The sequence below is a fragment of the Syngnathus leptorhynchus genome, chromosome 5 (genome assembly GCF_054491065.1).
Source record: "Syngnathus leptorhynchus isolate UIUO chromosome 5, UIUO_Slep, whole genome shotgun sequence".
In the NCBI taxonomy this organism is placed as follows: Eukaryota; Metazoa; Chordata; class Actinopteri; order Syngnathiformes; family Syngnathidae; genus Syngnathus; species Syngnathus leptorhynchus.
In genome coordinates this window covers 7721461-7736572 of record NC_141199.1, presented here as the reverse complement: position 1 = coordinate 7736572, position 15112 = coordinate 7721461, and the positions used below count along the sequence as shown (strand labels likewise).

Sequence of the window (15112 nt, the reverse complement as noted above, 5' to 3'; positions counted from 1 at the left end):
TAAATAGATTAAAAAACACATCTCTATAATTTGGGGCACAAAAATCTCAAGACAATAAAAAAAATGCACACACGATCTGACAGGAAGTTGCTACATGAACACAGTGTCACTTCCTTGACCAGGTCTCGTAATTTCTTCAGGTCAATCAGTGCCTAATTAAAGAAAACAATTATGGGACAAGATGATGTGGAAAAACAACAATGACACTATGAGTCACAACATTCGCGTTTTTGGGGAATAAACATGTACCTCCTCTACTTGTGTGAACTGAGCTTCATGAAATTCCTGGAGAGTATATGTGTGCGTTTTCTTAATATGACACAAGTTAGTTGTTCTGATTTGGTAACACATTTTCCAGACATCTGTCAATGCCGTGCTAAGATCCTGGATAGAAACAGGACAAAGTTTAATGATATCATGGTCTAAAAAAAACTGCCCAAAGTGATAACAAAAACGATGTGCTCCTTTTGGAATTTGATGGTTTTCTGAAAGAGAAAGTCAACAATTTTCATTTTGACTGGGTGCCTACTTCTTGGTAGAGTAGTAACAGCCCAAAGTGCCTCCATTTATAAACTATTAGTAGAATTCTAGACTCGTGAGTTTATAAATTCTGGGTAACTGTAATCTTGCCAATTATTTTGATTTAGCAATTCTTGATCGTAAATCCAATGAAAGCACGGTTCACTGAAAGCCTGTTCTAGTTTAGCAGGACTAACTCTAAACATTTGAAGGTTTTTTGTTTTCATCAGTAGTAGCTAAAATCCACACCTCCAAACTCATTCCTTTATTAAGACGCCATGCAGTATGGTAAAACCCGACACCAATTTTTGATACTGTATTTTTTATATACTGTAGTGCCTGCAGAAATGGAATATAAACAATATAATTTCTACCAGCACTAAAGTTTTTTTTTTTTTGGTCATTTTCAATCAAGACAAATGTTTAAAAAATTGTCATTATTATTTTAGAAGTGTCAATAGCCTTGAATTTGATGAAGATGAGATCACAATTTATGACAAATGTATTCAATATAAACCATGAAATTCCCAAAGAGTTGCATATTTTCTGGCAACTGTATTTTTACAGAAAGATTTTCTCTACTTACCGGGTGGATCAAGAACAAATTGTCTTTGAGAGCCTCTTGAGCTATGTACATCTTTCTGGCGCAGACTTTTTTATGCCAGATATAGAATGGTTTGAATAATTTGAAGCGAGCAAAGAAGGGGATGAGAACCAGCTTGCGGTGAAGTTGATATTCCTCTTCAAAGCGCTCAAGGCTTACAAAGTCAAAGTTTTCTCGACAAGTTGACAATACGCCGTCTTTGCTAACCATCGTGTAGTCATCCTTGCTGTGCTCAAAAATTCGGACTTGAGAGGGGGTTTCCAGGTTTGCGTCTTTCTTAAGGGAAAAGGGTCGTTTTGCTGGACAAGAGGTACATGCTTCATTTTGGGGGAGTTGATTCTGTAAGAGTGAAGAGAACAGCCCAAAAATTACAGGTCTTTATTAAAGCTGAGTTTGAACTCATTTTGATTTCTATTCATGGAGCTGTAAAAAATCCTTTGGTTAACTATTTACCACTATTTATTTTCACATTAGCACTCAATTATTTTTCTTACAACTTACTAAATGGACCTCTGAGGTACCCCTATTTACACTGCATGTGAAACCCACCATTTTTAAAAGGCTCTGATATGGAATTTGCCTGTAGAAGTAGTAGCAGACGTTTAACAGTCAGAATAATGCATGCGTGTCAGGATAATTGCCAATAGTGGTACAAGTTGTGTGAAGTTAACTATACTTAACCCTCATTTCTGCCACCCTGTTGTGTTGAAAGCACAGCTGTAATTATTTTCTCACACAATTCATTGTGTGAAAGCTCACATACTCGACGAGTCGTGACATTCAATTGGAAAAAGCCAAGGTGGGTAAATGCCAAATGTAGCACTCTGATGCTTCATTTTTGAGGATCTTTCTCCCAGACGGTTCATGTTTATCATCTAACTCACACTCATGAGTGCCACTGACCTTGGTGCTAGGTTGCAAAGGAGGTAGTTTTACATGTGATGGCACGCTGCGCCTTGGTGGTGTCTCTTTCTTTTGGGATATAGGCGCTTGAGAATGCCAGCCTGGGAAATACCTCTTTTCCTGAGATTTTAGGTGCTCCTCAATTGGCAATTTCCGTTTAACACGTCTCTTTAACAGAGCCTACATTATGGGGCAAAACAAGACAAAATAAACTAACAATAATGTGTATAACAACATAGACAGGCCAAACACCCAAATTGAATCAGACCATCAATTCCCCGTACCACTAGTCCTAGTGCTGGAGCCCATCCCAGATGATCTTGGATGAGAGGCGACGCTGCCAGCCCATTAAAGGGCACAAATATAAAACTATTCACACGCACATTCATACCGATGGACAATTTAGACTTCTTCAATTAATCTTCAAATAGTTTTTTTTCATTTAGAATGTGATTAAAAAAAAAGCTAAGTACCTTGATAAAAACCATGCAAGCACAGGGAGATCATGCAAATAGAAAAGCCTAAACCCAGAGAACTTCTGAGACAGATGTGCGAATGGCTCGGCCACCATGCCTCTATAAAAGTTGCAACCATTGAAAATAACTTATAATAATTAAACACTCAGCGGAAATGTTTATGTAATTTCAGTCGACTCATAACATATTGTTTGTTCATACCTGCGTGCCTTTATCATAGAGTGGAGGTAGCATGGTGGGGCTCTGCTGTTGTGGGAGATCGACCTCTGAAAAAATATTTAAAGTGGATATGAGATATGGTGTGAAGTGGCAGAACTTGAAAATACTCCTGCTAATCAAATGTACTCACATACTAAAAAAAAAAAAAAAAAAAAAACTGGCTACCTCAATAAATCCACATTCAGTGGATGCAATATGAATATTTAAAATAATCTGCTGTAAATATTGATCATCTAGGTTAATGTTGGATTTTATTTACAATTTTTTGGGCTATTTTACAGAGGGAACATGCAAACCCTCAAGCCAATAACTATATTGTGCATATTTGCACCATTTCTGTGAGGCTCGAAATTGAGCTGTATTGTATTTGCAAAAACCCAATTGTAAATCCAGTTCTTGAATTGTATCTAGAGTATATGCACGAGTGCAATACGGAATCAGTGTAGTATGTAGTTGGTTATTACCCATGCAATCCTTCTCACTCTGTCCAGACGAGGAGGAGTTAGATGTTGATGCCATCTTCGTTTAAAAAAAAAAAGTCCTAATGTGCAATGGACTGCAGGATAGCGTTAATGTTGTTTTTCAACTCATAATTACTCAATCCCGTCGCAAATTTAGTGCATTATCAAAAACTGCCATTCATGGACACTGTGTGTCATTTTGCATACGTCAGTGATACACATATCAATGACATCACTCATGTAATGTTACACGCTTAGATAACACGCCAATGAAGTAAATGAAAGAAAGTTACGCGGACGATGGCGAGTGGAAGCCTCTGACGACTGTTGCCGAATTTAGCCTTCACTGCATAATTAACGCATATTAATATTCTGTAAGGTGACGCTACATATGTTGACACCATATAACTATAAATATGCACAAACTTGAGCAGTGTTAACAGCACTTCCTGTAATTGTAGGATTTGTTGTCATGGCAACAAGCGCATTAAATTCACAAATTAAAACTTTTAGCAAAATCAAATGTCAATCGCAAAGCATCAAAACATTTTTTGCAGGGCAAACAAAGCTATATTGTATTGCATAAAAAATGAAAAAAAAATACGGAAAGTGCTCTATAACGATTTATTATTTTCCCCATCAATTAATAGCAAACAGGTTGACAATTCACCATTGTAATGTGAGCACCACTTTGAGGCATTATATACGTAATGTGTTTTTTGCCTACCTTTACGTTCTAGAATACGTCAGCTATTGCCACCAGAGCATGTTTACAGTCGCCTAGCAACACAGAGCTTTCCCAACATGCATCGTAGACGAAGACATAGTACTAGGTTTTACAAAGGCACCTGTAAATAAGCAAGAGACCATTTTCAGTCTTCAGCCAATTGTTATTTTTTTTAAAGACTTTAAAACCCAACTGCATAAATGACAAAAGGATACTCACTTGAACTCTGGTAAAAGAAATACTACCTCATATACCTCAGTATAAAAGTAAAACTGCGTATTTTCTGTCAATTCTGCAGCATAGGACACCAGAAAAAGAAACCGCAAAAATAAAGGATTGGACGGGGTGAAGAGTGAAAATCCATGTTAAGTTAACGGACATTGAAATGATTGTTGATCCTCTAAAATGTAGAATCTACATCAAGAAACCTGATCGAATTCAGATTAAATAAAATAAAAAAATCCCGCCCAATCTAAATAGGACTCTGATAATTCCGGGGACATTGTGTATTTTGTTTACTGTTTATTAGAAACATTACTGGGGGGAAAAACACAAATCAATACACAGTTGCACACAATTAAAAATATTGAAATGCTGAAAACGTTCCAGGGCGGCTCGGTGGAGCACTGGGTAGCACGTCCACCTCACAGTTAGGAGGGTGTAGGTTCGATTCCACCTCCGGGCCTCCCTGTGTGGAGTTGGCATGTTCTTCCCGGGCCCGCGTGGGTATTCTCCGGGCACGCCGGTTTCCTCCCACATCCCAAAAATATTGCTTGGTAGGCCGATTGAGCACTCCAAATTGTCCCTGAGTGCGAGTGCAAATGGTTGTTTGTCTCTGTGTGCCCTGTGATTGGATGGCAACCGGTTCAGGGTGTCCCCCGCCTACTGCCCGATGACAGCTGGGATAGGCTCCAGCACACCCGCGACCCCCGTGGGGACTAAGCGATTCAGAAAATGGATGGATGAAAATGTTCCAGTAACAGAGGACTAGAGGATTGCCAACATTCCTGAAGCACCTTTACAACTCAAAATCAAATCAACAATATGTTACAAAATGACACCTATCACAGTTCCAATAGATCTGTGAAAAATGCCTTTATTCATGCTTTGGCTCACAAAAGTAAGTTTTCCTTTGCTTGGATGCCATAACTGAAATCTGTGGAGGAAACAGATAAAATTAGATTACTATTTGCACAAACCCACAATTTTAATATTTAAAAATGTTCTGACATGCTGTTGGAAACGAAAACAAATCAGGGGCGTGTCTACGGGTGGACTGAGTGGGCGTTGCACACCCCAGAGATAAGTCATGCTCACCCAGAGGTACGTTCTGCCCATCCAATGAAAACTCTCCAAAAATTACATTTTTGGGGGGGGGGGGGGGGGGGGGGGGGGAGAGTATTCATAGCGTCCTGTCATTGGACAAAAATGCACCACTTTTTAATTGGCCATTTTGAAGGTGTGGGCGTTCTTGGTGCTGCTCCCTGACATCAGCAAACCACGACGACAGTTCCAAAACACGGTACAGACGTGGTCAAGTGAACAGCTAAACCTGTTTGTAGCTAGCTGCACTCAGCAATCTAAATAAAATGGTTAATACCTAATAAGGCTTGTGTTACTTCTAAGATACCAGGTCACTTGGTGATTTGGTAATTAGCTAGCTTCAGGCTTCCTGTAGCACATTTGTTACTAGTCACTGGAGTTGGCTTGTTGGGTATTAAAAAAAAAAAAAAAAGTTCAGTTTGCTAGTCACTGGCTTGTTGGGTATGAAATAATTGTGCTCAAGAGTGGTACCTGTTGTGAAGCAGTCGTTGCACGTTGCTCAACATCAGTTAGTCGTCTTTGAAGGCGACTGGCCTTCTCTTGAGACTCTGCTAGCTGTCTCTCATACTGTACAAACACAATATGCACATTTTATTAGATCTGATCACTACAGGGAAAACATTTTCAAAAACAGTCAACTGATATTAGCTTCTCTCATTTCCTTAGGAAAATTTCTAGCCAAGTGTAATTCATTTCCAGTATACGCAGCATTAGAAGAATAGAAGATTTTTTTTTCCCCCCCCAATTAAGGCAATAATGCTTGACTACACGGCATCAAGAAGCGTAAGGAGTTTGAACCCATGTACATTTAACATCATATTTTTTCCCAAAAAAATAAATAAAAAATTCTGAAAAATATATCATGTCACAATTTTGAGGGAGAACTGCATTTGGTCTATCGTGGAATATGTCTGTAACGACAAAATGTGGAAGGGAAAAATTAATACTGGGTGATCTGTATTCTTGCGCTTAGAGAGCACATCATTTGTCAAGTCTGAATGGATCAATTTAAATTTGAATCTGAGGTCAGTCAAGTCGTGTTACATTGTGTTGAAAGGACAGCCTACAATATATTATATTCTTGATTCCAGATAAACACTATTCATGTGTTGCACCCACCTCTTCAGTCGTTTTTAGGTTATTAGCCAGTTGGAGCTCGAGCTCGTGTGACCGCTGCTTATGTTGATTCAGCTCTGCCCTGAAATACAAAAGCCGTCACCACACAAATTAAACTATAGCTTTACTGGATCTATGGATTCAAGTGATAGATATCACATTTATTTGGTGAATGACAACAACTTCAACACGTTTTTTTGTTTTTTTTTACTTTTAATTGGGGCTGCACGACACTGGGAAAAACATGTGATATTGTGTGTTGAATATTGCATCTGACCAGTCAAAATAAGGTCATACAATTCCATAAATATTACTTTATTGCATAGCGCATGTGGCATTGTCTCAAATTTTATACATTGTGCAGCCCTACTATTACCTATTACCATAATGCATATTAGTAGTCAGGTGTCAGCTCTCGAGTTTTTAAACAAAGAAACTGGCAGTGGCAAAGCTGTACTAAGATCCCTCAAATATTGATTCGTTAAATCATCGGTTAATCGGTTCTTACTTGAGATTTTTCATTTTTATTTCAAAGACTTGGGCCATGTTCTTTCCCTCGTCTTTCCAGCGCTGAATACTTTTGTTTTGTGCAGTTAGAAGACGCATTAGATCAGCACTTGAGTTGCGACTGCTCTCCTCCAAGTCACTCATCTGTGCACTAAGAGACTTCTCTTTTAGGCTGTACTCTTGCTCCATCTGTGACACCTGGAAAAAGACAGTGCAGCGCAGTAAATAGGTTAGGTCCTAAATGTCTTGACTCACGTGCATACGTCTTATAGCTCAGTGGTGCCCAACCTTTCGCAATGACCCAGTTCAGTGTCACCATTGCAAACCCACACACCTTTTCCAGCATGCACAGCATTTTTCTCTTGATCTCATACAATCACGAGACATCACATCGCCCTCTGTGCTCCTTTTTTTTTTATACGAGTGCATGCATGCAGATACCTCCAACCGTAACCAATTTGATCGGGGACTGTGTACAACTGCTGACCACTAATAACCTCATGTAATGCAGGTCACACGTGTTAAGGTGCCCAATTTTTTGCCTTTTTTAAAAACACTTTGTTTTTGACATGAGACTGTTAGGATTTTTAGGCCAGTGTAGTGAACATTGACATAACAAATAGGATAATAATTATGCGCACACAATTATTTTTCTCCCGTACACCTTACAATGTTGATTTGGGACCAGCCCAGGGCCTAAAGTTGATCAATCGATCAATTGGTTGGAGACTTCTGTTGTAACCTAGTAGCTTTTCCTCACTTTTTCCTTACCTGTTGTTTGGCCTTCTTTTGGACAAGTAAGGAGGCCTTACGCAGTTCATCCATCTCTCTGCGTATTTGAAAATTCTCCTGCTGCAGGTGGAGTCGCTCGTCACTGATTTTGACACAGTCCTCTCTTGCTGCAGCCAAAGAACCCTTGAGTCGCTGAACTTCTTCCTGACTTCGGGACAATTCTTCGTTGTAGCTACAGATATAAATGTGGAAGATGACAGGGAATAAATGAACAAAGTGTTGCACAACTAGATGCTCAGAAGGACTGGCTAAGTAACTGCCCTGTGGATTACAGGAAGTTGGTAATAGTAGTAGTAGGTAATGTTAAGCATTGCACTTACCTCAATTCTATCTTCTTTAGTTTGCTTTGTGTACTTTGTAAAGTAATGCTTATTTCATCTTTCATCCTCTCTGCAGTGAGACATCTCTGGTGAAGGATATCAAATTTCCCAAGCTCTGGTTCGGCCCGACCCTCCTTAACTACCTATATCACAAAAAGACAACAATCTCATGGTTGATGATGATGGGGCTCATAAAGGCCACAGACATAAAGAAAATTTAGAGCGGCTGATCTAAATCTAATCATCAGTGCAACAATACCTTTGCAAGTTCTTCCTCTAAAGCTTTTTTCTCTCGCTTTGACCTCTCATTCTGAGATTCCTTTTCTGCACACTCCTGCAAATGAGTGAGGAGAGTGAGAACATACCCAATCAGGTAGTAAGAATTGTAGGCTATAAAAGGCAGATTTGGGAACATATTTCTGTGTGAGGTCTCTTACCAGTTGCAATAATGACAGCTCCTCAGCCATACGACGAAGCTCAGCATTGCACTGCTTGCGTATATTATCCACCTGTTCATCACAAATGTCATGCAGCTGCATTATAGCATAGATAATATGATTGGAATTTAAGGGCAGACAGTAAATTGTATTATACATAAATGTATCACAGTTAGTGACTTAATTCTATCACAAATGTTTTAAATTAAAGGCAATTTGAGAAAACTTGACTATTAACAATGTGCAGCAATCCTATCAAATAAAATTGTATTGTACATAATGTATCACACTTAGAGACTTAATTCCATTACAAATGTTTTCAATTGAAGGCAATTTGAGTGAACTTTACTATTTACAATGTGTAGCTTTCCTATTAAATTTAGGGCAGAAACTTCCGATTACAGACAATAAAGCTAGACAGAAAAACTTTGCTATAGTGACTGAGATGTACGGTAGTAACACAATATAATTAAATAAAATTAGGCTACCATCTTCCTACTACTATTTGTGGCATTTATTATTGCAATAGTATTTTTTTTCCAGAGTTTAGAGTTAGTTACATTATTCTGACGTCAACCTTGTCTTGGAACACTGTCCCAACTCATTAGATCAGAAAATACATCATAATCTTTTGGTGTGATCTTGGTGTCAGTGAAATGGACAAAATTAATGTAAATACCTCCAAGATATATTAGTGCAGGAAATTGCAACGAAAGACTGGCTTTATGATTTTTTTGAAGCAGGGTGGATTGGCTTTTTGAGGCCAGTTTCATTACTACACAAAAATAAATCAGAGAGATTATTTCACGTATGAGTGTATCCGTGTTTTCGCTATAACAATAGCATGGAGATCATTTCCATTCATAAGATTTCAGGAGTAAGAGTCTGATTGTTTGTTGGATAATCTTTTAACCCTGTCTCAATCTCTCCATTAGGTTTTTCAATTACCTTGTGAATAAAACATAAAAGGTATCCAGTCTTCAAGGTTCAGTCCTCAAAGTCAGTGATTTGAATTGAGAGCTCACTTTCCAGTCACATAGCATTTTAGCAGGATTAACCAGTTAAACAGATGCAGAGAAAGCTTTGTTTTGATGTGTTTTGGCACATATATATATATATATATAGGAATAAAGAATGATGATTAAGCAAATTGAGTACAGCAGAGAAAAACAGGTTTGCTTGATCAGGGATTTAAATATGGTTTGGCTTATAAAAAAAAAAAAAAAAAAATGAGTACGTGTACAGGATATAGACGTCAGCAGAAATAGCTTTGCTTCAATAACCATATAGAAACACCTCTTTTCTGGTGCGCACTGCTGCATCCTCAATCAGCTGGGGAATGACTGTCTTTGTTTTCTCAAGTTCCTCCATCATCTGTTTCTCTCTTAACAGAGCCTACGGAAAAAAAGCAAATTGCATTGATTGAAAGACTGTTAAACAATTCCCTCATACCATATATACTACTTGCACCAAAATATATGCATGCAAATTTGAAATGGTAGGTAGACATAGTTATGGTTTGTACTAAGTATAGTTACAATCATAAAAGGACACTGTACTTATCACAAACACGCAGAATGCTTTTACAAAAAAATAACAACAATGGCATTGTAAAGAGTTGGTGCACAGAAAGTATTGAAATGCAGAGAAGAGAACGCCTGTGTTCTTGAACAACCTCTGAATTAACAGAGATGAATGAATCCATTGGACTGCAAAGAATTTCCTGGTAAGATGCAATAATATTAGTTTGATACTCTATTGACTGATTACAAAACTTTTTAGTGAACTTACACTGTTAACGCAAATACATGCATTAAAAACATTCATGCAATAAGAACATTATCGGTGAATAAATGAGTATGTGCTACCTCATTCTTCTGCAGTACAGCCTCCTCAGCCATCTGCACACTCTCTCGAACTTTGTCCAGAGCATCATACTTCTCCTGTTCTAAGGTAGCGCATCGGACCTTAAGGTTCCCTGACATTTGCTCCCACATAGTTTGTTCTCCTCGAACATCATCTGCCTCCTGCGATGTTGTTTTGAGCCTTAAATGAAAATATCAAACTGATAGTGAACTGCACAAGTAACCGATGCAATTCATAAAAAAATACAGTATATTGGAGTATTATCTCTCGAGCAATGAACTGAGTCTATGGAATAAGCCAGGTCAAGTGACGCTGCAGTTGTCTCACCTTGTCTCCTTCTGACTGATGGTTGACTGAAGCTGTTGAATTTGTCTCTCTGCCGCTTCCTCTCGACTGCGAGCCTCGGCAAGCTCTTCCTCCTGAATGAATGCAATATGTGCATGGTCTTTAATACAGTACAGTATTGCACGCGCGCACACGCACACACGTCCAGAGAACAGGTGAGGTTGAGAAGTATATCAGCCAGAAATTTGTATACTGTACAGAGGTATACTGTATTACAGTATGGAGCGTAAAAATATACGGCAAAATGTCAAAATCTTTGAATGAGGGTAAACAGTCTTAACGATACTACAGAAGTTCCGATAGCAACAAAGAAATTGTTTCAGCATTTCGACTCAAAAGCAATGTATCATATTCTAAAACAAGTATTTGTTCACCTGTCTCTTTAGCAGGTGCTGAACTAACTGGAGCTGTTTGTTCAGTTCTTCCACTTTGGTTGTGGCCGTCCCCAAATCACTTTTGGTCATTCTAGAACACAAGACCCAGAGAACATTTCAGTCAATAGTTACTTTTGTTAATCATTCCCCCCAATTATCAGACTACAATGTAGCAATTGGCGTGGCTGGGTTATGCACCTAGCAACGTAACCCAACTGCAGTGACAGCTATTGTAAATCAACAATTATTACCTGAGCTGGCTGCGTAGTCCCTCCATCTCTGTACTCTGCTCTGTCACTGTTTTTAGTAGCTGCTGATTGGTCTGTATGTGACAAGATACACAAGTTTGCCCTTTGAATGGCATTTCATTATTGTATGCTTTGACTCAAACTAAACTGTAAAAACTTTAAAAATCGCTTAACAACAATGCTACTGTTCCCACGAGACAGTAAAAGTTAGACCCCCTAGCTTTGCCCTCTCATTAAATATACATCAGATAAATATCATGTTACTCTCACATCTTACAACTCCAGTCAAGGCTCACATAAATACTACTGTATACTGTTTGTGTGCAACTGTATACATGTGAGAGATCTCAAACATCCAGAAGAAGTATCATGCTCTACCCAATACATACCAATTGTAGTTCTTGATTAGACACTTGGAGTTGCTGTGTGTGCTGGTGGGTAACAACGATTTGATCCTATGATGAGGAAAACAATTTGTTATTGTCCTAAAGTACCCAACACAGTGGCTATGAATGTCATTGTATGAGGTATACCTTGAGTTGCTGTTCTTTAACATTAGCGCTCTGCTTATCAGTGAAACTCTTCTGGTAGAACTCCTGGAGGCGATCAAGCTCAAGTGCTGCTGTCTGCCACAACTCCATGGCCTGCATCCGCTCCTATTCAAATACATAAAACACATTCAAAACTATCCACGCAGGTATCGGGAAAGGGTCGTACATCAAACAAACAAAAATATAAATAATGGAATGATTGCGCTGTTTCCATTATAAAGGCACTTCATTCATGCATGTATGTTCTTCCACTTGTCCGGGGGAAGTGGGGGTGTTCACTTGAGAAGGGAAGCCCAGACTTCACTCTCCCTAAACATTCATCCAGCTCTTCCCAAGAGTTCCAGAGATCATCCCTGGCCAACCAGGAAACACAGTCTCTCCTGCGTGTCTGTCCTCCAGTCTTTCCCAGGACCTCCCCCTGGTCAACATGCCCGGAACACTTCACCCGGGACATGGTCCAAGAGGCATCCTGATCTGATGCCCGATCCACTTAATCTGGATCCTCTCAGTGCAGAAGAGCAGCAGCTCTACTCTGAGCACCTCCCGGATGACGAGGCATCCAGTAGTCATACCAGAGGACCAAAACAACCCGCGGGAGACATGGTAGAAAAAAATGGCCAGATCTCACAGTCATTGCCTATGTGAGTGTGGCAGTCAACTAGCATAAAGACCTGTTGTACCCTGAGTCAAGGGGAGCAGTAAGTATGCACTTCTCACCGTGGTCAACTACAATGTTGCAGTGCTATACATTGTAAATAAAGATGAATTGGATCCCAACACTCTAAATTGTTCATAAATAATAGTGCGAATGGTTGTCCGTCTCTGTGTGCCCTGCGATTGGCTGGCAACCATTTCAGGTTGTCTCCCACCTACTGCCCAATGACTGACTGCGCAGTGTGGTACGGTACCGTCCGGACGGACAGACAGACAAACAAACGGATTGGCAAATGTAACCACAATATTTGTCTTCCTTTGTTTGAAAAACAGGCAAAACATTGTTGCTACTTAAAACTGGAAATATATAAAAAGTACACGTGAAAGTTTTGGGACCTGTTCCGAAAGCTTGATTTGTTCTTGGAGGTTTTCCACCACTGCTTCCTTCTCCACTGTGCTCATCGCCACTCCAGAAATCGTTGAAGGTGACTGAAGCTGCTTCTCAACTGATTCCCTGAGTTCTGCATGCAGCCTGAAATAAAATCCAAACCTTTACTCACCACTTCTCTAGATTACAATCAAGTATAGTACAATATTAGTAATGTCACATAAAAACCAACTACTCTGACAGACACCAACAAATGCCAGATACCTTTCATTTTCCTGGACAACAGTCTCCAACCTTTCTTTGACATCTGTCATTGACACCTGCAAACATGAATGAAGCCAAAGTATGTAAATGGTTACAACCCCAAAAAATTTAAATAGATGAAAAGTGACAAAGAAAGACAAAACTCAGATTATATTGGTTTTTACACATGATATTGGCAATTCTTGAATAAATCCCTTTCAGCATTTATTCATTCTCCTGCATGACATTGAGAGTTCCAAGTGCGTGAAGTTCAGTGATAGACAATGATGTGACCAAAAATGAGAAGGGGATGTGGAAATCGAACCTCAGCTTAACTGGACAAAACAGTTTATGTCAAAACACTCAAATCTAAGTGAGAGATGAGTGAACCCTACTCGCATGTGGTCTTTTTAAAAAGGTGAAAACTGCAAAGCTGTTGTGGGAGGTTCAGTAAGATACATAAAATCATGATATTGTTCTTGAATCAGCGATAATGTCATTTGAATTTGAACAAATTTCAATTGGCATTTAAAAGGTACATTAAGTTTAAGCTCTTTTTTAAACTTTGAGCCTCCTTTCAATAATTACCTAATCTTGGGGGTTTTACCTGATATTTCTGCAGCTTTTGAGACATTTCATCAATGTGCCGATCATACTCGGCTATCAACGGAGCCATTATACTGTAATAAAGAAAATGTGTATTAGTTAAATAGCACGCTCAAACCATCATATGACTTACAAATCTCATTTCCAATAACACCAAATTGTCGTGTCATACCTCCTATTAGAGAGCCAGGGAGCATCAACCCCAGCCTTCTTTTCCTCGAATCTCTGGGGGGGATTTGCAAAGTCGTATCATAAAGTCTGAATTCAAGCATTTGGTTGAACACATCGTATGCATCATGACATGTCTCCTCCACATTTCAGTTTTCCCTTAACCTATCCCACTTCATTGTCAACTAAATACACAATACTGTACCACAAAAAATGTATGGTAGAGCTTTCGTTTGGTACCTGAGATGGTTTGGTGCGTGCATGCTCCTCACGCTGATACTGGTTGAGAGATGAATTTAGCCTGCGGACTAAGGACACAAATTGTTGCAGTTTGCACCTCGAAAAATTACACACATTAATTTCTCGAATAAAATTGGACAATGGGGACGTTTTCTTGGTGCATGGCATCGTGCAGGTAAATAGTATGCAGTCGAATTGTAATTAATTCAGCATGTGACTTGTTTTCTTACCTTGATCACGAAGAAATTCGACCTCCGTTTCCATGTTGATGATGCAGCCTAGGGCAGTGGTTCTTAACCTTGTTGGGAGGTACCGAACCCCACCAGTAAAATTATTCTTTTTTCCAAATTCAAGGCATGGTTTTACTGATGCACAAAATGAATCGTGCACTAACATCACCTTATTCAAAGAACAAAACCAACACAATGCAGGAACTCGCAACAGATTACATACCTGCAAATCAGTTTGACTTCTGCTGTTAACTTTGCGAGACCAGTTCAAATATCCGTCGTCACGAATTTACATGATAAATTAGGTATGATTGGAGGTTCTGCTGAACCCCTAGGGTTCGATCGAACCCAGGTTAAGAACCACTGGCCTAGGCGGAAGCAAATGTCAAAATATTATGCTAGCGCGTCAAACAGACATAGATGCAAAATTAGTATTGGGTTTGCTCCTAGAAAATTAAGCATGGCTGGCGTTGCACAGTATCAGCTTTGGGGAAAAAAGAGGTACCAAGCTGATCGAGAGAGAATCTAATGCTTCTTTTACAGGAGATTAGCACAAGAAGCGAGCTAATAAATGCCCGTTAGCACTGAGTCAGGTATTTAAAACAATTACATATAGTGGTTAAAGATATGAAAATCGATTTAATTTAATAGTTTACGTTTGACAACTGTTTGTATTATTAAATTATGATAAAAAGAGGGCATTTCAATAATCGAGTTGCGCCGTCCGTTTTGAAGAAAACAAACAGCAGCCAATGACAGCTCAGCTGTGCGTTGGAAAATTGTTCCGATATGTAC

General features: G+C 39.1%; 2 protein-coding genes across 4 annotated transcripts in view; both read right to left on the bottom strand.

Moving 5' to 3' along the window:
- Positions 1-3322, bottom strand: part of dnah6 (dynein, axonemal, heavy chain 6) — a 40532-nt gene extending 37210 nt beyond the window's left edge. The window contains exons 1-6 of the mRNA XM_085911937.1: positions 3186-3322; positions 2704-2768; positions 2027-2206; positions 1106-1462; positions 250-384; positions 74-152 (exon numbers count right to left, since the gene is read on the bottom strand). Coding sequence (XP_085768063.1) covers positions 74-152; positions 250-384; positions 1106-1462; positions 2027-2206; positions 2704-2768; positions 3186-3240 — 871 coding nt within the window. The 5' untranslated portion in view covers positions 3241-3322. The remainder of the gene's footprint in view (positions 1-73; positions 153-249; positions 385-1105; positions 1463-2026; positions 2207-2703; positions 2769-3185) is intronic.
- A 994-nt stretch (positions 3323-4316) lies between these two features.
- sclt1 (sodium channel and clathrin linker 1) lies at positions 4317-15091 on the bottom strand. Of its 3 annotated transcripts, none has more exons than XM_085911936.1 (22): positions 14541-15091; positions 14318-14452; positions 14088-14155; positions 13852-13904; positions 13681-13753; positions 13095-13150; positions 12839-12974; positions 11771-11893; positions 11627-11692; positions 11241-11311; positions 10990-11080; positions 10598-10689; positions 10273-10450; positions 9701-9799; positions 8405-8476; positions 8227-8301; positions 7968-8110; positions 7627-7819; positions 6857-7053; positions 6352-6430; positions 5704-5799; positions 4317-5065 (listed from the first exon to the last, which is right to left on the bottom strand). In XM_085911936.1, exons 2-22 carry the CDS (start codon positions 14349-14351, stop codon positions 5006-5008), a joined length of 2055 nt encoding a protein of 684 aa, XP_085768062.1. In that variant the 5' UTR covers positions 14352-14452; positions 14541-15091; the 3' UTR covers positions 4317-5005. The 3 variants fall into 3 exon arrangements, with proteins under 3 accessions (XP_085768062.1, XP_085768061.1, XP_085768060.1); XM_085911935.1 differs by having other exon boundaries at positions 14318-14385; XM_085911934.1 differs by lacking the exon at positions 14541-15091 and having other exon boundaries at positions 14318-14523.
- Between the last annotated feature and the right edge of the window lie 21 nt (positions 15092-15112).